The sequence below is a fragment of the Podarcis gaigeae genome, assembly GCF_964106915.1.
Source record: "Podarcis gaigeae genome assembly, chromosome: 11".
Lineage (NCBI taxonomy): Eukaryota > Metazoa > Chordata > Lepidosauria > Squamata > Lacertidae > Podarcis > Podarcis gaigeae.
Window position 1 is genome coordinate 54,409,213 of NC_139687.1, and position 24,272 is coordinate 54,433,484.

The 24,272-nt window shown below is 43.2% G+C and overlaps 1 protein-coding gene across 7 annotated transcripts in view; it reads left to right on the forward strand.

The window, feature by feature from the left end:
• The window catches only part of MYO5B (myosin VB), a 303,840-nt gene that overhangs the window by 256,564 nt on the left and 23,004 nt on the right, over positions 1-24,272 (forward strand). For 3 of the 7 annotated variants that reach the window (XM_083702549.1, XM_083702548.1, XM_083702551.1), the window contains 3 exons: positions 2,039-2,278; positions 3,040-3,140; positions 20,798-20,996. In XM_083702549.1, coding sequence (XP_083558675.1) covers positions 2,039-2,278; positions 3,040-3,140; positions 20,798-20,996 — 540 coding nt within the window. Of the gene's footprint in view, positions 1-2,038; positions 2,279-3,039; positions 3,141-15,586; positions 15,665-20,797; positions 20,997-24,272 lie in introns of all 7 variants that reach the window. The other 4 variants (XM_083702552.1, XM_083702553.1, XM_083702550.1 and 1 more) reach the window with 2 other exon arrangements.

Sequence of the window (24,272 nt, forward strand, 5' to 3'; positions counted from 1 at the left end):
GTATAATAATAATAATAATAATAATAATAATAATAGTAGTAGTAGTATTCAGTAGGCACCGAAAGTTCAGTTCAGTTCAGTTGTTCTGACCTCAAGTGGAATGGCTCCTGGTGAATATGAATATAGAATCATAAAACCATAGAATTGTAGAGTTGGAAAGAACTCTGAGGGTCATCCATTCCAATCCCGTGCAAAGCAGGAATCTCAAGTAGATCATAATGGCAGAAGACCATCCAGCCTCTGGTTAAAAACCTCCAAGAAAGGAGAGTCCACAACCTCCCAAGGGAGTCTGTTTCACTGTCTGAAAGCTTTTAGTGTCATAAAGTTCTTCCTTTTGTTTAGTCAGAATTGCCTTTCTTGTAACTTGAAGCCATAGGTTCGGGTCCTAGCCTGCAGAGCAGGAGAAAACAAGCTTGCTTCCTCTTCTATGTGACAGCCCATGAGATATTTGAAGATGACTATCATATCTCCTGTCAGTCTCCTCTTTTCCGGGCTAAACATACCCAACTTCCTCAACTGTTCCTCATAAGGCTTGATTTCCAGACCCTTATCATCTTAGTTGCCCTCCTCTGGAAATGTTCTAGCTTGTCAACATCCTTCTTAAATTGTGGTGCCCAGAACTGGACATAGTATTCCAGGTCTCCATCAACTGATGCCTCTGGACCAGGCCCAAGGGTAGCCCAGCCTACAGCATGTTCCAATAACTGAGTCTTGAGGTTACCAAAGCATGGATAACCGTGGCCAGCCTTTCCCTGTCCAAGAACAGCCATAGCCGATGTATCAGCCATAGCTGGTAAAATATACTCCTAAAGAAATTTTGTGAAAACTTTTCTTTTATCACATGCCGATATGAAAATGTGGAGAACTGAATTTAAGTTTGGAAAAATGAGACACTGAGAGAAAACAAAATCTGCAGATTCACCATCCCTACTCTCAAGAAATATTTGGCCACTGACTCCATTGAGGGCAGGGCAGGAAGGATATTCCTCCACTCCCAGCTAAGGCCCTAGGAACACCTAAATTGTGGGGAAAACAAGATTCAGGACAAACCTCAAAGGCCTCTTTTTTCTCTGTAGTTGTGAATTAATTTATATTGTACTCATTAAAATTTATAACGTGTAGCTTTTAATTGTCCCTCTGACCTCTCTGAGAAGGTTTTGCTTATGCATTCTGTGGGAGATGGTTTCTTTGTACCTTGATTTTGAAATGGTTTACAGGTTCTCAGCGCCTTTTTACATGCTGGTACAATCTGAGGAGGGGTGTGGGTGGCGCTGTGGGTTAAATCACAGAGCCTAGGACTTGCCAATCAGAAGGTCGGCAGTTCAAATCCCCACGACGGGGTGAGCTCCTGTTCCTCAGTTCCAGCTCCTGCCCACCTAGCAGTTCAAAAGCACGTCAAAGTGCAAGTAGATAAATAGGTACCACTCTGGCGGGAAGGTAAACGTTGTTTCCATGCGCTGCTCTGGTTCACCAGAAGCGGCTTAGTCATGCTGGCCATATGACCCGGAAGCTGTACGCCGGATCCCTCGGCCAATAAAGTGAGATGAGCGTCGCAACCCCAGAGTCGTCCACGACTGGACCTAATGGTCAGGGGTCCCATTACCCTTTACAATCTGAGGAAGATTAAGTTGCCAGAGCCAGTCCAAGACATTTTGCCGCCTGAAGCAGAGCAGCAAATGGCAGCAAAAGGCCAACCAAGTTATTTTGACACCTGAAGACCAGTACCTCTCTCCCACAATGGCAGTAAAATTACAAATGCAACAAATTAAGTAACTTAACAATTGGCTGCTCTTTCATGACACCCAAAATCTGCTGCCTGAAGCGGCCGCCTCAGTCTGCCTAATGGTAGGACTGGCCCTGTTAATCGCTAAGAAGTGCATGCAGTTGTGTTCATACGCAGTTAAACTTGCTGAGTCTGGCTGATCATCCCGTTGTGCTTTTTGTTAACGTGCGCTGCTCCAAAGGAATGAGAAAAACAAGAGCAGCAGTTATAGAAATGATTTAGTGGGGGTGACTTTTCAAATGTCATTTTCAATAGAGGCAAGAGTTAGAATCTGAGAACAAGAAACTGAAAAATGACCTTAACGAGCTGAGGAAAGCTATAGTGGATCGGGTGGCCCAGAACAACTCTTCTAACGATGTCCACGACAGTTACAGCCTCCTCCTGAATCAGCTCAAGTCTGCTAACGAAGAGCTGGAAGTGCGGAAGGAAGAGGTGCTTATTCTCAGGACACAGATTATAAAGGCAGCCCAGCAAAAAGATGCAGGCAGAAATATGGTAATGGACAAGAAAAGCAGGTCCTTCCATTTGTGTTCGTTTGTGTGTGCGTTCTTTTCACCATGTTGCCAACTATCACTGTATCTCAATGGTCGGGCACAGTGGTTTACGGCAAGTCCAAAACCAAAAACGGTCAGGAGGATTCTTTTGAAACAAATTGTTCCAAGTTGCATTGCTGTCTGTCTACATTGGCTGAACTGATATCAAAGACAAATTGATCAGAAGAAGGGTCTGGGCAAATGTAAGTGACCAGTCCCCTGTTGTCGTTGTCCCGATCCATTTTACGAAATATGAATTTCCCCTTTTCAGTTCTGGTTTCTCGGTTCTAGGATGGCTCAGCCACCAATTTCCATTCTTCATATTAAATTGGTGTAGTAATCATTCATTTTTCCCATCATATTTTCGTGAGGTGAGTTAGAGGAATCTGAAAAGATAATTCTTGGTGTTCTCACTAAACTACAACTCCCAGGTTTCTTTGGAGGAATAAAACCGAAATAGGTGTGTGTTGAAAATCTGCCCTCCGTCTTTCCTCTTAACTTCTCTTCAGGCCGAATTCCACTGGGCCCTTCCAGTTCACTTTCCGACTTCCTTCAGACACTGAATGTACCTTGTCGCAAATGTAATAATAATGATTGTGAAAACTCTTGCATGTCAAAAATGTTGCATGTGTGACCAATGTAGAATTAGCAGAGCATGTGGGGAAGGGAATGGGAATTATTGACTGGGAGGAAATATTTCATGGTAGAATTTTCTTTTTCAAGGAGTCAAACAGCAACATGCAAACCAGCTGGCCCAATAGTGACAAGCATGTGGATCCAGAAGATGCCATAGAGGCCTATCATGGAGTGTGTCAGACAAACCGGTAAGCCTGTCTTCGTTTATCTATTACTACTGGTCAACACGAGTTGGAATCTGAACCCTCTGTTCATTTCTAAGTAACTGAGGGGGGCGTCATCAGATGCAGGGTGCCAGCAACAGGTGCAATCGTAAACAAAAATATGGATTGCTTCTTCTTACAGAAGCATCAAACTACAAACTGTTCAGTGTGTATCGTTCTAATTTGTGGCCTTTTCACACAAGCACAGAATCTGCTGTTTCATGGGATATTGGTATCCTGAGCATCTTGGCTTCCCTTTCCCTAAAATAAATTTCTAGACCTCATACATTGTGGAGAACAACTCAGAAACATTTCAGTGGTATCTGAGAGAGGCTCAGAAACCAAGAGGGGGGATTGTTTTTTTAAAAAAAGAATTGCATAGCTCAGGCATCCCCAAACTCGGCCCTCCAGCTGATTTGGGACTACAACTCCCATCATCCCTAGCTAACAGGACCAGCGGTCAGGGATGATGGGAATTGTAGTCCCAAATCAGCTAGAGGGCCGAGTTTGGGGGTGCCTGGCATAGCGCCTGGAAAGGCTCTGAGAATTTTTTTTCTAAACTTGGCTTTAACTGTTGAATATCTGGGGCCAATTTGCACAGCCAGGTGAGTTGTACTAAGAAATGAACTTGCGGGGAGGGGGGTGGAAGTATAGAATTAGGCCCGTGGTAAAGCAGTTGTGTGACCCTTCTTACACACATAGAGATTGCAAGTCAAAACTGTGTTCTCAGGTATTTTTTACATCACAGCTCCCATCATTCCTAGCAGGGGATGATGTGGACTGTAGCCTCAACAACGTCTAAGGACCCAATAACGAGGAAGGCTCCTTAAGCCCTCTTTCGCTAGCTTTGCAGTGATGGTGCTTGCATTGCAAATTAGATACATCATGAGTTGGCCACTTTGCACGCCAGGTTTTGACAATGGACTACTCAGACTGCTCCTTCATCATGCCAAGTTGGTCATGTGAATTAGTTTGAAAGAACAAACCTGAGCTTTTTTTTTGCGGATAAGAAAGAAATATGTTGCAAACAGGACACTATTTCTTACATCTTGAGCCCCTTGCATTGTCTACTGTTTTCTTACCTCCAAAGTGACTTCCTTTTTATGTGGATGGGCAGATAGACAGATAGATATTTTGAAATGCCAGTTGGGTGTCCTTTCCCCCAGACATGAATGTCCCTCCCTTCTAATGCATACACATTACTCAGGATAACGTACAACAGTTAAAATGTCGCAAGCTCAGCCCGGCCACTGAGATCTAGCTCCAAGGGCCTTCCTCAACGGAGGGCCTTCTGCTGGTTCCCTCGCTGTGAGAAGCAAAGTTACAGGGAACCAGGCAGAGGGCCTGTCGTGAATTCTTTGCAGCACTTTAGCAGAAATGCTCAGCGTTCCAGGTTCTTCAGTGCAGTATATTTATAGTGAGCTATATATACAAATATGGGACACGGGTGGCGCTGTGGTCTAAACCACAGAGCCTAGGGCTTGCCAATCAAAAGGTCGGCAGTTTGAATCCCTGCGACGGGGTGAGCTCCTGTTGCTTGGTCCCTGTTCCTGCCAACCTAGCAGTTCGAAAGCATGTCAAATGGCAAGTAGATAAATAGGTACCGCTCCTGCGGGAAGGTAAACAGCGTTTCTGTGCGCTGCTCTGGTTCGCCAGAAGTGGCTTAGTCATGCTGGCCACATGACCCGGAAGCTGTATGCCGGCTCCCTCGGCCAGTAAAGCGAGATGAGCACCGCAACCCCAGAGTCGGTCACAACTGGACCTAATGGTCAGGGGTCCCTTTACCTTTATATATACAAATATCTACAGGCTATAATACACGAGCGTTGGGTTGAAATAACGACAGACAGATGGTGAGCGTCATATGGGAGGCACCTCTCGAGCAAGTCTCGGGGTGTCCCTGTTATTGAATATTACAGCATTGCCACGTATGTGCTTATTGCTGATTGGTTAACACAAGTACAAAGCAAAGGTTGCATATAGGCATTAATCACCAATAGATTAAAGGCTGGGAAAGGGAGCACAAAACTAGACAGGCATGAAAACCTCCTAATTAAATTATAACTTGTGATTAATATAGTAGGACTTAAAACAATTACTAATGATTGATATAGGAGACTTAAAAGAGCATAACAAGCACGTTCCGTAGATGTGATCAGCTATGCATTTAAGAACAGGTCAAAGTACAATGTTTTTCCTGAACTCAATGTGAACTGAACATTCTAAGGTGGTGAGTGAATGTCTTAGTATTAGAACAGTTTGTGCAGCATCATGTACAGAAGCGAAGCTTAGAAGCAAGACTTCCCATCAGGCCACAGTCATGTGTAGGATCATAGTATCCCATCACACGAGCAGTTCATACAGTCAAATAGAGTATCTGGCTGCGCCTTAAGGCAAATAGGAAGACCTCTAACTCTCTCTCTCTGACCACACTCCTCTACACCACCCCTTTACCGCTGGACAGGTTTCCCTTTTAAACCGATGACAGCCAATCAACTGACAGCACATTACTGTTGAGTCATTCTGACCCAGCAATTCCATAGAAAGTATTGCAGGCTGATGCAATCAGCTAGTTGCATCAGCTAGCAAACTCAAGCCTGCAGACTTACTATCTCACAAAGCATTCTGTGAATCCCGACAGGGCCTTCTTGGTAGCTGCCCTGCTATGTGGAACACCCTCCCATCAGATGTCAAGAAGACAAGTAACTATAAAACCTTTAGAAGACATCTGAAGGCAGCCCTGTATTGGGACAGTTTTTAATGTTTGATGTTTTTGCATATGCTGGAAGCTATCCAGTCAGATGGGCTGGGTACAAATAATAAAATTGTTATTGTTATTGTTATTAGGAAGATACTTTATACTGGTCCATCTAGCTCAGTATTGTTCACACTGACTTTCAGCAGTGCTGCAGGATTTTAGACTGGGGTCTCTCCCAGCCCTGCCCGGTGATTCCCAGTATTGATGCTCTGCCAGCCACATCAATGCTGAGTTTGCTTATACAGAAAAGGTATCATTCAAATCCAACATTAGGGAACTTCCGGAGGCGGCGCGAACGGTAATGGCTGCCCTTTCCTAACCGGGAGAGGGAAGCTCCGCTGGAAAAGGGTCGTCCGCTACGGCGAAGCGGAGACCCATTTTGGAAAACCGCAGGCAGCGGAAGCCTGCGGTCTCGGGACCCGGCAGGCGCCAGGAGCAACCCCCGAAACGTTGAGGGAACCCCGTAAGGGGCTCCGGATCGCAGAGGGGGCAGCGGCGCTGTGGGTCTATGCGCATTCAGCGGAGCGAAGCCGCGCTGCTGTTGCCGGTGAGCGCCGACCTTTCTTCCTGCAACACAAGATTCTAAAACGCAACAACCCGTGAGTAACTGAGGACTTTACTAAATTTTGGGACTAAAAATACTGAAAATAAGCTGAAAGCGGAGAGACGAGGAAAAGGAAGTCCGTCTTCCGCAGCCATTGACTTTTAAAGCAAAGAGCAGGAGGAGTGGAGGCATAGAGAGAACTTTTGACAGCTCAGATTGAGCACCCGCAGAAATTACTTTCAATCCCCTTAAAGACTGTAAGCAACTGATTTTTGGACTTTTATCAGGACTTATATATTCTCTTCTTTGTGGATTACAATTTTATTTAAGAAGCCCAGGTGTCAGAACTGCCTGAGCAGTAGAACTGTCAGACTGCAAATTTGGATACATTGTATTTAAACTTTGAGACAGCCTGAGGGAGTTCAGAATGGTTACGTTCTTGCATTATGGAACTCCAGTAAGCACAATTTGAAATATTGTGGCAAATCTAAAACCAACTCTGCTAAAACTACTTTTGTGAAGATCCCTAAGTATTGGTTCAGATTTTGCATGATTGGAATGGACTCTTCTTCTTAGGACATTTTATGCTCCCCCTAGAGGATTGAGGATTTATAACAAAAACATTGTTTTACTTTCTATTTCCCGGCCCTCTGTTTGACTGCTACCACCTGGGCCGTAGCTTTCTCATGGGAACAACTCAGCTTGACCTTGACTGCTAGATAACTTTGGAATGAGTGGCGCAAAAAGAAAGGGATTAAGAACTAGACAAACAACTCTGACAACCTTAACTGCAGCCTCACAAACACGCAGATCATCTGTGCCTACTCTGCCCTCGGAGGAAAAAGCTACCTCCCTGTCACAGGCAGGGGAGGGAGAAACTGAGGAATTACAACTAGAAGAGATGGCCTCAGGAGGATCTGGTTCTGTATTAGAGAGAATTCTTGAGAAATTGGAGTCTTTGGACAGGAAAGTTGACCAACAAACTGCGAAAATTGACCTTAATACAGAAACTTTAAACAAATTATCTGGGCAAGTTGCACAGAATGCACAAGCAATCGGACAACTGAAGGAGGCTGCAGGTGAAAATCAGAAACTGGCCGAAGAGACCAGCCAAAGAGTGGGAGAGTTGGAAAAAGAAGTAAGGCCGCTCAGCAAGCAGGTTGGGGAACACCAGACCTACCTCTCTATGTTGGAACTTCGGAACAGGGAGACTAACTTAAGGATAAGATCGATACCAGAAGTGGAAGAAGGCAATCTAGCTGAGTTTTTGACCAAAGAATTCTCCAAGTTCTGGGGTCTAGAGGAGGAAGACTTTAAAATTGTGTCAGCCTTCAGACTTGGAAGACTCACAAAGAGAGAAAAGCCCAGAGACTGTTTGATTACGTTGAGATCAAAGGAGGAAAGGGACAAGATTTTGGGCCTGCATTACGGAAAATCCCTGAACATTTCGGACAAAAGAATTGAGATTTTTAAGGACATTCCTAAACAGCTGTTGGACCTCAGATCTGAATATTTGGACTTAGTAAAACTGTTGAGAAGCAACTCAATCATCTTTAGGTGGGACTTTCCCCAAGGATTATCCTTTACCTTTAGAGGGAAGAAGATTAAAATTAGAACTTTGGAAGATAGGGATAAGTTTTTGACTGCTTACGGAGAGGACCTTCATAAAGGACTTGAACTACCCTCAGGGCCTGAACCACCACAGGTACCTGTACCTCAGAACCCTGAAGACTCACAGAACAAAACACCATCCCAAGGAAATTAAACAGATCCATCCAGGATGTCTCTGCAACTTTTAAGCTGGAATATAAATGGCTGTAACAGCCCGGAAAAAAGGAAGAAAATCTTTCACATATTAAAAAAGGAGCAACTAGACATTACTTGTCTACAAGAAACACATGTGACTAGGCTCCACAGAAAAATATTGGTAAATAAAAGGTTAGGCCAAGAATTTATATCTTCGGATTCAGTTAAGAAGAGAGGAGTGGTGATATATGCAAAGGAGAGCCTCTCACCAAAATTTCTATTTAAAGATGAACATGGAAGAATTTTGGCAATTGAAATACAGCACCAAGGAGAGAAAATTTTGATATTAGGAATCTACGCTCCAAATGAAGGGAAATCAGAATTCTACAAGAAGTTGCATGAGATTATGCTGGATTATCTGGACTATGATAACATCATCATGATGGGAGATATGAATGGGATCGTTTCAACGAACATGGATAGGTCACAAAGCCAAAAGGTTACTAAAGATGGCAGACTACCAAAGACCTTTTTCGAAATGACAGACAACATGGACTGGATTGATATATGGAGGACTAAGAACCCCTTGGGGAAAGAAGGAACATTTTTCTCTGAAGCCCAACTGACTTGGACAAGAATTGACCAAATATGGATTTCTAGAGGTCTGGCTCCTAAGGTGAGGAAAGTGGAAATCTGCCCAAAGACCTGCTCCGATCATAACGCGTTGAAAATGGACATGACATTATTACCAACCAGCTCCTTTAGATGGAAGATGAATGACAACTTGTTTAGAGATCAGGAGATTATTAAGAAGGCCAAAAAAACAATAAAGGACTACTTTGAGATAAATTTGAACACTGCTGTGGAAAAAAGAACAATCTGGGACGCAAGCAAAGCTGTGATGAGAGGGTTCTTGATACAACAGAACGCCATAAAGAAAAGACTACAAAATGAGAAAAAGGATAAGATTTTGGGGAAAATTAAAGAGTTAGAGAAGAAATTAAGAGTAAACCCGAAGTCACAGCCGATCTTGAGAGAAATTAAACTTCATCAGGCACAATATTCCAAACTGATAAATCAGGAAATAGAATGGAAGATTAAATTAATGAAACAAAAAACATTTGAATCGGCTAACAAATGTGGGAAACTGCTGGCTTGGCAGTTGAAGAAGAGACAAAAGTTGAACATAGTAACAAATTTGGAAATAGAAGGAAGATATATTCAGAACCCGGTGGAAATTAGAAAATGTTTCCAGAAATATTTTAAGAAATTATACACTCAAGGGCCACAAAATGAGGAAGAGATTGCAAAATTTTTGGAGAAAAATGGACTTAAAAAACTATCACAAGAAAATAGATTACTCCTGAATAGTAAAATAACACGATCAGAGATAGAACATGCCATTCAGAATATGAAGTTGGGCAAGTCTCCAGGGCCAGATGGCTTGACCTCCAAGTATTATAAGACATTAAGTGACTATTTGATTCAACCACTGATGGAGGTCAGCAATGAAATTATGGAGGGAAAGAAGGCGCCTGAATCGTGGAAGGAAGCTTTCATCACATTGATACCAAAATCAGAAACTGAAAAGACTCAACTTAAGAACTACCGTCCCATTTCCCTTTTAAATGTGGATTATAAAATATTTGCTGACGTTTTGGCAGGAAGACTCAAAAGAGTTTTAAATGAGATAATTCATAAAGACCAGGCAGGCTTTCTCCCAGGAAGACACTTGTTTGCTAATACAAGGAACATTATTGACATTTTGGAACTTTTGCAAACAAATATTAACACTAAAGCAGCTTTAATCTTTATAGACGCGGAGAAGGCCTTCGATAACATCTCTTGGAAATTTATGAAGGGGAATTTAAAAGAAATGGGAGTGGGGCGGGGTTTTGAAAATGGGATTGATGCGATCTATTCAGAACAAAAGGCAAAACTGATAGTCAACAATGTGGTTACAGAAGAGTTTAAGATTGAAAAAGGGACACGACAAGGCTGCCCGATTTCCCCCTTGCTGTTTATTTCTGTCCTGGAGGTGCTCTTGAACTTGATTAGAGGGGACCGGTTGGTGCAAGGGATTCAGATCGGAGCGAAACAATATAAACTTAAAGCTTTTGCAGATGACCTTGTTTTGACATTGCAAGAGCCAGAATCTAGCACAAAAAGAGTGTTACAATTGATTCAGGACTTTGGTCGGGTAGCGGGCTTCAAACTAAATAAACAGAAAACTAAGGTGTTGGGAAAAAACTTGACAGATGCAGAGTCAGAACGGTTTCAGAGAGAAACAGAACTAACTGTGGTTAAAAAAGTAAAGTACCTAGGGGTAAACATAACAGCAAAAAATCTGAGTCTATTTAAGGACAATTATGAAAAATGTTGGTCTGAAATTAAGAGAGACTTGGACAGTTGGTCAAAATTGAAGCTTTCTTTGCTAGGCCGAATTGCTGCTATTAAGATGAATGTATTGCCTAAGATGTTGTTTCTGTTTCAAACATTGCAAATTGTGGACAAGACGGAGTGTTTCAGGAAGTGGCAGAGAGATATTTCTAAATTTGTCTGGCAGGGCAAAAAGCCCAGAATTAAGTTTAAGATATTAACTGATGCGAAAGAAAGAGGGGGCTTTGCCCTGCCAGACTTAAGGTTGTACTATGAAGCCGCAGCTTTTTGCTGGCTAAAAGACTGGCTACTTCTAGAGGACACTGATGTGTTAGATTTAGAAGGTTTTAACAATGCATTTGGTTGGCATGCATACCTATGGTATGACAAAGTTAAGATCAATAAGGCCTTTAAGAACCATATTGTCAGGAAAGCAGTGTTTAATGTCTGGACAAAATACAAAGACCTATTGGAAAATAAAACTCCAAGATGGCTATCACCTCTGGAGGCCAAGGCCCGAAAAAGACCCAATATGGAGGCCAAATGGCCGAAATATTGGGAAATAATAGAGAAAGAGGGCAATAATTGGAAATTGCAGAGTTTGGAAAAAATGAAAGACAAAGTGCGAGACTGGTTACATTACGCTCAGATTCAAGAAATTTTTAAAAAGGATAAAAAGTTAGGATTCCAGGTGGAGAAATCGAAGTTGGAAACAGAATTGTTAGAACCTAAGACTAAAGTACTCTCAAGAATGTATAACTTGCTGTTGAAATGGAATACACAAGATGAAATGGTTAAGTCGGCCATGATAAAGTGGGCACAGGATATTGGGCATAATATTATGTTTGAGGATTGGGAAAGGTTGTGGACCACGGGGATGAACTTCACGGCATGTAATGCTCTGAAGGAAAATGTAATGAAAATGATATATAGGTGGTACATGACCCCAGTTAAACTTGCCAAAATATGCCATGTGCCAGACAATAAATGTTGGAAATGTAAGGAAAATGAAGGAACATTCTTTCACCTCTGGTGGACTTGTCCCAGGGTGAAGGTCTTCTGGGAAATGATATATAATGAGCTGAAAAAGGTATTTAAGTATACCTTCCTTAAGAAACCAGAGGCCTTCCTCCTGGGCATTGTCGGCCAGATGGTGCCAAAGAAGGATCGAACATTCTTTTTGTACGCAACAGCAGCAGCAAGGATACTTATCGCTAAGAAGTGGAAAACTCAAGATCTACCCACGCTGGAAGAATGGCAGATGCAGCTGATGGACTATATGCAACTGGCTGAGATGACTGGCAGAATTCGAGACCTGGGAGAAGAGAGGGTTGAAGAAGATTGGAGGAAATTTAAGACTTATTTACAAAAATATTGTGATTTGGTGGAAAGTTAAGTAGGATGTTTGATCATAAATAATTGGCCACCACAAAATCGGATCGGAATGGGATGTAAAGTGAGATTAAGAGAAATAAATTTGCAGAGGACTATACTTAAATAAGTGGTTATAAAATTTGCAAACTAGATGATAAATTGCATGGAAAAAATCTATGATGATGAAAATGGCAGAGGGAGATGTGAGGAAGTCCAAAGAAGTTATGAAACTCTGTTGAGATAAAAGTAAGGTTGTTTATTGTCTTTGTACTTTATTCTGTAAAAACCCCTAATAAAAATTTTATTAAAAAAAAACAAATCCAACATTAGGATATGGTGTTCCTGGCTCGAGACTTAACTAGTTCAATCCACCATGTTGCAGAGTGGTTGGAACGCCTTCTGTGTCAAAGCTACAGTGGAATATAGCTTTTGTAGCAGTACATGAGAGTTATAAGCACTACTTACATCAAAGTAATAATTCATAGACCATGCTGAGGGAAGATGTTTAATAGGAGGGCTGCCAAGCTGTTTCCCCTGAGGCTGGAAAAAGTGTTATAGAAAAGCAAACCACCAGCTTTATAATGGTAAAATGAGCTAATATATACACATCTTATGTCCTTGGCTGCCCATCACCCACATTAGCTGCTAAATTTGTATCTTAACTCTCAGCCATGATTCCTCTTTGATTACAGGTTTCCTGCAGACTGAGCTTAATACCCTGAATTTGTGTCTTCCTTTTACAATAACAGAAAAGAGGGAGAGAGATTTACATCACTCCCATGAGTATCCTCCCATCCCTTTATCCATGAAAGCACGCTAAAACGAAAGAGGGAGAGAATAGATGGGGGGGGGGGGGAGACTGGATAGATAAAGCTGGAACATTCATAAAATTGCTGCAAGCAATCTAAATACTTATTTGACTGTAATTAGATAGCTTCGTGTTCATAGTATTCCCCAGATCCCATCACCTTTCCTACCTTCTACAAACTTGAGCTATCATCTGTGTTTGTAAATGTTGTGGAAGCAAAGGAACTGTTCAGTGATATAGTATAGCTTTTCTTTATTTTCACTTTTTATTTTATGTTGTTCAATTGAACCGTTCTTAAAAAATAATAATTAAAAGAAAATGATGGCTTCCCAAATCCAATTTTGCAGAGATGTGTAGAGAGAAGCTGTTGCTGGGAATCATAGAATTGTAGAGTTGGAAGGGGCCCCGAGGGTCATCTAGTCCAACCCCCTGAAATGCAGGAATCTCAACTAAAGCATCCATGGTAGATGGCCATCCAGCCTCTCCCTAAAAACCTCCAGTGAAGGAGAATCCACCATCTCCCGAGGGAGTCCATTCCACTGTCAAACAGCTCTTACTGTCAGAAAGTTCTTCCTGCTGTTTAGTCAAAAGTCACCAACCGCTCACTAGAGAAGGCTACCAAACCACTCTCTTAGAAAGTGGAACTCAGAGTGGGATCCATACTGGGGTCCCTTGGCAACTGGCCAAGTTGCTTGAGTTCCAGTCCATTTGACAATCACTGCCATTTGGCTCTCTGTCCTGAACTCTTGTCACTGATGCACCTAAAAAGCTTGTGGTCTGTTTTGCAACAGACTTTGGCCCCTTTAAAACACGGGAAGCCAACCTGGAGCCCTTCCAGGTGTTGTCGGACTGCAACTCCATCATCCCTCACTTTGGGCTGGGGTTCATGGGAGTTGGGAGTTTACCAGCACTACATTGGCTACCCCTGTCCCAAAATAATTTTGCATGTTGCCTACAGTCCTTCAGCAGCCTTTTCTTCCTGCATGTTTCCACTCTGTAGATCTACTCTGTGAGTGTTTCCTTTCTGTCAGATCAGCTCGTAAACAGCTGGACAATATCAATTTAAAAGCATAGGCTCAAGAGAGATGCCTCCACAGGGGTTTGCTTCCTTGATGGATGCAAGCCCTAACTGCTTTCCATTTGCAAATGGAGGTTCAGGAGTTATAAATGCCCAGGGCTTGCCATTTACCAGACTTTATATTCAAGGCTAATGGCATGCCCTTGAATTAGTTTCATTCCACAATAATCCAGGAATTGGGGGGGGGGTGGCTTCCTTCTACAAATATCAGCTGTGTGCCAAACTAGGGGTAGGGGGATAGCTCAGTCAGTAGAGCATGAGACTCTTAATCTCATGGCTGTGGGTTCAAGTCCCATTTTGGGCAAAAGATTCCTGCATTGCTGGGGTTGGACTAGATGACCGCCATGGTCCCTTCCAAGTCTACAATTCAATGATTCAATGACCTGTATAGCCAGCACAGGGATTGTTCCAGTTTTTATGCTGGCAGCCAAAATGCACCTACTGTGACTGTCCCAGGGACTCGGTAACAACATTGGTGACAATAGGACATACCTCTCCAATAGTTTGTACATGTTCCATAACATATTTTCCCCATAATTTTCTCTTTGGTGGAACCATTGCCATCGCTTGCTGGGAGGTGTCCGTTTGAGTCTGCTCCTGATTTGAGCTGTAGCATTAACACTCAAAGGAGATGAGCGGAACAGTATAAAATGTGGTGGGAGGGTGCCATCATCGCAAAGTGGAATTGTTTTTGAGCGTCTCGGTTGCTTTATTTCAGGGCAGTGAGGCAAACCATTTTTCTCGCAGAGCGAAGGGGTGCGTCTCCCATCGTGTCCCTAATGTGGCAGCCAGACCCAGCTCTTCAGTTAATTGCTCTTCTTCCTTTTGTAATATCTGAATATTGTGGTAGTCAAGCACTGCAACTCATTGCACATTAATGGGCAAGTGTTCTGTTGCTAAGCAGATGATGTTGCTGATGATGCTGTGCCAAAGGACCATGGCTGGTCCTTGCTTGATCCATCTCTCTTAAGCCGCAGCTGGAAGAAGAAAATGTGACTGCAGGTGCTACACTCAAACCAGCTGGGCAGTTTTTAAGGGCCCTAGCACTAAAATTAGGGCTCTTTATGGACTCGGACACAGTCATTTGCTATATTCTCAGTATAATCAAGGTTTGCCAAAGTAGCATATGTCTCTGCATTTGTTTAGCGACTGAAAAATGCTCTTCTGTACACCTCTTTATGTGAAATACAGCTCAGGTTTGACATTGGGGCAGATGTGATCTCCCAGTTGTCAACACTCTCCTATTAATGTCAGCCATTGGAGGAGGGGTGGGTGGGTGGGTGGGTGGGTGAGTGAGTGAGAATTTATTGGGTGGGTTTTGAGGGTAAGATGCCAGAAAACTGTTCTTAACAAGACTGACAAAGTTGTAACATGTGAGATGGGTGGTTCACAGCATTATCACCTTACTGTAATGGTGCTTTTTCTTTAAAAACTGCAATTCTGTGCAGACATAATCAAGCAGTGGGGGCAGGGTGGTCGTGATTGCACCTGATAGCAACACATTAATGATATTTTCATAGAGGTGCATAACTTATGCTGAGGGTGCAGGAACAGCAGGTGTGGTCATGATTTTTCTCCCCCCACCTTGCCCACTACAATGTGTGGATTGTAATGTTGGCACAGGGCTTGTCTGCCTGAATGCAGCTGAGGCCTCCTTGTTCTTCCCATCTCTTGCAGCTGACGCTTCTTTTATCTTTCTTTCCTGTCCACTTCTCTTTCCCTTTCCTCTGTCCTTTCTTTCTAGCAAGACTGAGGACTGGGGGTATCTGAATGAAGATGGAGAACTCGGCTTGGCCTATCAGGGTCTAAAGCAAGTTGCCAGGTCAAATACTTTTACATCTTTTCCTTCTCCTTTCGGACCTTTTCCTACTGTCTCTTTCCAGTGTTTCTCCTTCCCCTCAGTTTCATGTAGAACTGGAAATGGACATAATTCACAAAAACCCCAAACTGGATTCCTTTGGAGCTGTTTTGATGTCAAATCCAGCTTTGCCACTTGGGTAGTGACTGGAACCAGATCTGTGTGTGAGGGATACAGAGACAAGAGGCTGGCTGGGCTGATTGATTGATTGATTGATTGATTGATAACATCAACTATCACTCATCAACAAATAATGGTGGGCACACTGGCATCCATGGGCATCCTGTTGGCAATTTCTGGGTGCTGGCCGACCAGCTAAGTTTTGAGTTTTCTAGAGTGGAAATGGTCACCTGCCAGGGCTAGCCAGTCCTAAATCTGAGGAGTGTGTGTGTTTCTTTTTTTCTTAAACTGGCTAAGGTAGTTCTTCCTCTAGAATAAATAATGGTAATTAAGGATATTTGCATACAGTAGCTTATTTCTTGGATATTTATGCAAAACTTTTAAAATGTTTCTTCTGGGCATCAAATGTTGCACACCCTTCAGCATGCATGCATATTGCAGTATATCATTGTGTGTGACTAATACAGATAGTCACTATTTCAATTTCTATACAGTACTCTATCATCAATTTGATATGATAGTGAAATAAAAGAATGATTTCAGCCATATATCTTCATATTTTCCCGAGGCACCTTGTCACTTGTTCCAGTTGTACAGATGTTATTTCACACACTAGCGAGTTGTAGATGCAGAAGCCTCCGATCAATTTTCTAAGTATCTTACATTTTCAGTGTATTCCATTTCCATTATTACTAGGGAGTGGGGGGTATTTGGTTTTTTTTTGTAAGAAACAGAACAGCTGAGGAGAAAAGAGGACAAATCAAGGGCATGAAAGTGCTTCCAAGCCTTTTTCTCTCACACATCTACAAGGTCTAAAAAACCTGCTCTTGTATTTAAATCTAGTGCTGAGATTCTTCGAAGGCAGGTGCTGCCTTTGTGTGTGCATGTGGAAAGGCACACAAAGCCTGGATATGAACAGGAAGGCCAATTCAGGATTTTGTGGACCTTAAGCATATCTTCCGTACGTGCCATCCCCTTTCTTAAAGTAGAGCCCATAATCTGGCACTGACAACCTAGCAGGTATAGCATGCCTCGTGAAGAGATGTCTTTTGCATGAATCTTGACTAAGGCAGCCACAAAGAGCTTTATGCATGCAATAATTCAATTGCATTGCAACTGCCGGTATCCCTTACCATGTGCTGGTTTCTATCCCAAACATCCCAGCATTTCACATCTTTGCACTACTGTGTCCTACTGTTTTAGCCCAAATCCAGCTTTTGGCATGCTGGTTTTTTGTTGCTGTTGTTGAATTCGGTTTATAGTAGCCTACATACACAAAACCACCTCGCGGCAAGCTGGCGTCTTGGTACCCAGGCAAACTTTTTCCTAGGGAGTGAGCCAGTCATGTCAAGAGGTCCATCTACAACGATGCCTGGGAACCTGGGCCAAAGCTACTTGAGCCTTGAATAGCTTCCCAGGTTGCCTTGCTGCTGATCATAATCCTATATTAGTAAACTCAGTGTCTAGAAACTGCTGAGTCTACATTTGCAGGTAGAGTCCCAAGGAGTGGACTGTACCATTTCAGACTCCAGCTATCTTCAAGTAGAAAACTAGTAAATCAGAGAGAAGGCTGCTCTGATTTTCTATTTGTGGGGAGGCCTTTTTAAGGTATAATGTGCTGATAAAACAAGCACAGGGAGCCTTTAAAAAAACATGGGGGAAGAATTCTGAAGGCACCCCCCCACACACACACAAACTTGTGATGTGAAGTGGTTCAACCTACTCAAAACCTTAGGGTTCTACCACCTGCCTAGATCAGGCTGTCAGAACAGATTGATGAATGTTTGCAGCCTTGCTTTTAAAATCTCTTGGAAAAGCTTTTTTGGGGGGGGGGTTAAGTAGCAGAGGTTTCAATTTAGCAGACTCTAATTGGCACCTTTAAGAATCAATTTAGCTTACCAAACGTTAACCTTATCAGCACACCCAACAGTGCAGGCATATACGGGAAAGTTGTAACCTTTTTCAGGGATGAATCACACTTTTCGCTGGAGTGGGTGGGAAAGGAGTCAGAAATGCAAAGAATTGTTTTGCGCAACCCCTGGTACGGAAAGTGCTGCATGTTCCTTAATTTATTGTTTGTGCAGAATTGCACAGTGTGCATTCATTTAGAAGAGGGTTATTTTTTGTGATTTAAAGCCTCTCTTCCACTTTGCTATTGAAAACCATGGTTTTAATTTCCCTTTGGCACAGTCTGTGTAGGTTTTCTTTCACCCTTTTAACTTCCATTATTCAAGTTGCCTCATTTTAAAATAAAATCACATTTTTTAAAATATATATATATATTAATAATATAGGCATTTCAAACTTTCTTGTACAGCAGGATACAACAGAGTTCATAAATGTAGTGTTTAGGTTTTCAAAATGACTTAATGGCGCTTTGAGCCTCACCTGGAGACCTTTTAAAGAGACCTCAGAAATAATTCATATCTCATCTTCTGAATAAGAGACCAATTCAGAAAAATAATAGCTTAACAATTTGAGGTACAAGACAAATAAGGTGATACCTTTTGGAGGGTGGAGGGACCAGGTTCCCTTGGGTTAAAATGTATCCAAATTCAGAATGTGTTCACCATTCTCTGGAATTAATACAACAGAAGTCGGTAGCAGGAAGGATCTTGGGCCCAGCCCCTTCAGGCCTGCTCCCCTGATACTCTAGCAGACCCCCAGAGATGTGGAGATAGCAGGATCCGTGGCAACATAACTTGCAGGCCCAGTTGTTTATAGGGAGGAGATTGTGGGACTCACCCACCCTCCTTGCAGCAGTTTTCCAGGAAAAGCAGTTTTTAAATAAGAACTTAAGTTTCTAATAAGAACAATAGGTCAACAGCCATAAGAAGAAGCCTCCTGGATAAGGCCAGGGACCCTTATAGTCCAGCATCCTGCTCTCACAGTGACCATCCAGCTGTCTATGGGAGAAGCTTGCAAGCCGGACTCGAGGTAGAACATAGCCAACTTGACTAGTAACTAGAGATGGCTGTATCCTCCATTCGTATGTCTAATTCTCTTTTGAATCCTTTTCATGTCGGTGGCCAGCGCCAACTTTCGTGGGAGCAAATTCCATAGTTTAACTATGCTCTAAATTCCTTCCTGCAAAGGTCCCTGGCATGTGTGCTTTGGTCTCTTTGAACCTGGCACTTACGTGGCCTACCACTACCCCTGTTCAGACAATCTTAAACTTTTTTGCACTCAATCTGTAGGGAAGATTTATCCTGAACTGGACAATCCTTGGCTCCTATGAGCTTTCCCCCAGCAATCAGTCACTACCTCTGAGAAAGACGAATGAGGGCTACCCCTCTCTACAAAATGAAGGAAGCCTTATCTATCTGATAGAGATAGAGGGGGTCCTGGGCCAATTACCTTTGGCCCTCTCCCCAATTATGGCCACACTGCTTTTCTCCTTCAGAGAGGGGAAGTGGCAGGGAACCTCTCTCAGTCCTGGCTTGGAGGAGAAGCAGGAAAGGGCCTTCTCCTGTGCTGCTCCCGGCAACTTTGGAACTCCCTCCCAAGAGAAACTAGGCTGGATTTGTCCTTGTGCTGGGAGGCAAAGACCTTCTTGTTCCAACAGTTCCTGGCTGTTTTTAATGAAAGGGTTGGTGCTGTGGTGCCTTTATTGTAATTATTGGTGTGGTTTTAATAGATTGTTTATATGTATAATTTTTTAAAAAATTCTATCAACGTTTAATTGTTTTTTAATTATTGGTTTTTCTATGTTTTTAGCAGTTCTTAATTTTGAGCTGCCTTGAGTCCTGTCAGGGAAAAAGGCAGGGTATAAATAAATATATAATGATAATAACTTTTAAAAGGCTTCCACCATGAACAGTCGCATGAACCCCTCAGAAGCGCCCCCCCCCCCCCCCCCGGAAGTGTGGCCGGCTGCTTCCTTCTTGCTGGAGTGACTTCAGAGTTTTTGCATTTAATTCATCTTTATTATATTTTAAAACGCATAAAAAGAAAAGTGAAAAAATATTGCCGCTGTCAAAACATTATACACTTCAATGAAACAAACTGACACAACCTAAGATTGTTGTGGGATAAAGTAACTGAAAGAAAGAGAGGAGAAAAAAAACACGATAAATAAAACAAAATTGGGTAATTATTTTAAAGAATAAATCAAAAACTCTTCAGTGTATACCATATCCAAAACATACCCATCGGAAAGGTTAGTTTGCTAATCATTTCTCTCAGAATGGATGATTTGAAAATAAAATACAAAGTTTCTACATTAAAATTCAAACTTTTTTTTTTTTTTTTTTTGCTATTTTAGATACATTGTGTGAAAAGGAAAGGATAATCTATGTCAACCAAACTTTACTGTATGCCTGTAATGGGGATTGTCCATGCTCTTCAATATTAGTAAAGATTATAAAATCAGACCACACCACAGTAAAGTTATCTTTCTTAGTTTGACCTCATACAATCCTCAGCTGTACCAGCACTGCATCCTGTACCACTTGAGACCAATTTGACAGCGTAGCACTGGAAAGAACTTTCAATACCTGACGATGACAATCCTTGCAGCTCGTAACCTATGCCCAATATAAACTCCTTAGTGTGCAGTTCTTCACAACAGCTGGCTTTACAGAAATATTTTACAGGAGAGTGGCTTCAGAGCTGATGCAGTGTTGTCACCTAGCAACTGCCCTCAACTCTTAAAGGGGGCCCATTTCCCTCTCTGAGAATCCATGCCCCACCCATAGTAGTTCATAGAGTCCAAGAATTGCAGAGTTGGGAGGGACCCCAAGGGCCATCTAGTCCAACCCCCTGCAAGCAGGAATCTTTTGCCCAACGTGGAGCTCACACTCACAAGATTAAGCATCTCATGCTCTGCTGGCTGGGCTATCCTAATCGTATCCCTCGTGTCCAGTTGTTGTGCGGTTTCTTTGTTTCTTCCGGACCTTGGCTTTGAGAGGTCAAGTGATTTTGTGATTTCTCTGTCTTCCCCCACTTCGCCTCCCCGCCCCGCCCCCCCACCCTCAGGCTCCTTGAGGCCCAGCTCCAGGATCAGAGGAGAGAGCATGAAGAGGAAGTAGAAACTCTGAAGGAGCAACTGGGGACCTTGAGGGAAGAGATGGAGAAACAGCAGGAGGTCTTTTTCCAGACGCTGCAGCTGTCGCCAGAAGCCCAAGTGGAGTTCGGAATCCAGCAAGAAATCATGCGGCTGACCAGCGAAAACCTGGTATGTTTGGACTGGCAGAATCCCTGCCTCTTCCTGCTGTGGATTGCTGCAATTGTGCTATGGGAGAAAAAGACCCTGTCTCAGAGACAGGGGAGAGGAAAGAGTTGCCTGCACACCTCTGTCTTTGGAGCTGCCCTCTCTCGTAATTTCTGAGTCTCCTTTCAGTTACGTTCCAGGGCAGGGCTCAATAAGATGAGCCATGCTGGATTAGACCAAAGGCCCATTGAATCTGGTATCCTGTTCTCACAGTGGCCAGCCTGATGTCAGTGGGAAACCTGCAGGAAATGCATGGGTGCAACAGCCCGCCCTCCGTCTCGTACTGTCTGGGGAGATGGTTGTAGCCCAGTAGGTGAGACCTTTCATTTCCACTATACAGATGCAAACCATTTTGTGTGCAGAGGAGAAGACTTCCCACATAGGGCAGCTTACAAATTCTGTTGTATGCAAAACAGTAACTAAGCAACTGCCAAATGCCTGAATCCGTAGCAGTGCTGCAAAGGATTGATATTCTACCCAACGTTGGGCAATACAGACCATCAACCCTAAGGCAGCTCCTTATAATTTATAGATACATTGCAGATGTTTCAGGAAGATGTTGGGGATAACTAAGTTGTGTGGCAGCCCAGTCCACACCATGGTCAATATTGGGTGTAGAGTACAGTGGTACCTTGGGTTAAGTACTTAATTCATTCCGGAGGTCTGTACTTAACCTGAAACTGTTCTTAACCTGAAGCACCACTTTAGCTAATGGGGCCTCCTGCTGCCACTGCGCCGCCGCTGCATGATTTCTGTTCTTATCCTGAAGCAAAGTTCTTAAGCCAAGGTAATATTTCTGGGTTAGCGGAGTCTGTAACCTGAAGCGTATGTAACCTGAAGCGTATGTAACCCGAGGTACCACTGTATGTCCCTGATGTGGCATCTTGAGAGGGAGAGATTTCCATAGCAGGAGAGAGAAACATAGGTGCTGTGTTAAAGCACTGGTCCACGCAGCCTATCACATAGATAGGCTATGTGGTGCCCTCTTGATATTGTGAGACTCCCATCAGCCCCTGCCAGCATAGCCAGTGGTCAGGAAGGATGGAAGTTGTGGTTCGACAACAGTAAAAGTTGTCTGACAGTGGAACCCTAGGGAGGCTGTGCACTCTCCTTCCTCGGAGATTTCTATGCAGAGGTTGGATGGCCATCTGTCATGGATGCTTTACTCGAGATTCCTGCATTGCAGGGGGTTGGACTAGATGACCCTCAGGGTCCCTTCCAACTCTATGATTCTATGCACATTTGGAGAGCATCACATTGGCTACTCCTGGCCTAGCATTACCTGCTCCTTACTGGCAACAGCTTTCCAGAACTTCAGGCATAATGTGTTTCCCATCACCTGATCCTTTTAACCGGAGACGCCATAGATTGGACCTGGGACTTCTGAATGCAGAGCATATGCTCTTATCACTGAGCTATGGCTTTATACCTGGCGGTATTGCGGTCTGTAGAGTAGGGGGCCCTCTAGCGCGAAAGAATGTAGAGAGCTTATGGGGATCTGCTTGTGCTCCACAGTGGCATCTTATTAGGAAAACTTTTATCACTTCCAAGCAGATGTGTCAGAGTCATTTAAATATGAACGTCAAGAACTGTGGCAAAAAGCACTGAGGTGGCAAATTGTAAATTATTACGTACCGTGTTTTGCTTCCACTGGAAGTCGGGAATCAGTGACCTTAGCTTGTTTCTTTGGCTAGCAGAGGGCAACAAAGACTGACTGATTGACAAGCAATAATTGGTAGGAGGAAGCCTTGTCAGATAAACCACTAATTCCCTGATTGTTCTTAATGTAATTATTTATGTTGGGAGCAAGGTTTTGTGGCATGCCATGGAGAGACCTGCTTATTGCTTAACCCGTTGGCAGAAGCTCCAGCAATCGAGGGCTGTCAAACAAATACTTGCCATTTTCTTGCCGGGATTGTTGTTCTTTGCACGCACAGCTTTAATTAGTACTTATAAAGCGTCTCTAAACTCCAGGCACTGTGTGAAAACTACAAACATGTGGCTAGCCTTGCATAGATTTCCTACACAGCTGAGGATCAAACTATATGTCACATTAAAGTAAAGGGACCCCTGACCATTAGGTCCAGTTGTGACCGACTCTGGGGTTGCTGCGCTCATCTCGCTTTATTGGCTGAGGGAGCCGGCGTACAGTTTCCGGGTCATGGGGCCAGCATAACTAAGCCGCTTCCGGCGAACCAGAGCAGCACACGGAAACGCTGTTTACCTTCCCGCCGGAGCGGTACCTATTTATCTACTTTCGAACTGCTAGGTTGGGAGGAGCAGGGCATGGAAATGTTTCATACACATTGACAGTCTGTGAGCAGGGAACTGATCTAGATCACGAATCTAGCATGGGGGTGGAGGGGCTTTGCCACCGCAATCTGAGTCAGTATTGGTGGGAACATGCCTTAAATTGGTATTAGGATAAAAAATTATCCATTGAAGTGAATGGGAGACACACACCCCTCCCCACTGCCGGTATAGAAGGCCTTATCTGGATTGGGAATACAGCAGGGGACAAACGGTTAAAGCACTCTTAACCTTGACACTAGGGTCCTGTTCCAGATTTGAGAATCACGTGGGCAATTTGTGTGTGCGTATGTGTGTTTAAAAATCCTAAACCCTGCATTTGAAGAAACCACTATGTATCTAATGTAATGAGAAGACAATGCAGCTTTCTTTTCCCCTTCCCTCTACTTGCAACCCAAACATGCAAGGAAGGCTTTACTGCTTCAAACTGCTGATGGTATAATCTGGGGGGTTTTGTGTGTGTGTGTGTTTTAACTGCTGAACCACACTGTCTCCATCTTCTACACGGAATCAAGCTTTTGATAACATTACAGCGAGATCAGGCAGGCAGTCAAGCAGCAAGGAAAGAGAGAACACGATAACTGGCTCCTTAAAATAATTCAGCCTCACCCTGAACAACTTGACAAATTACTCACTTTACTATTATATGAAAAGCTCACAACGCATGATTGATTGGTCTGGTGCAGACTGAAATGGACCCTGAAAGAGAAATCAATGTGCAGCTTTAAAAAGCTGCTGGTGTGTTTAGGGTCTCTTAAAAAAAAAAAGTTAGACAACCTCTTTCTGGCTGAAGGAGGCAACAAATTCCTTAGACCTTTCTGCTGATTTTATTTGTTGTATCTGTGTGCCTTGTCCTTCATTCTAGATACTCAGTTCAGCTTAGAAATCGGGCTTCTCCCATTTAATCCTCACTATAAGCCCCGTGAGGTA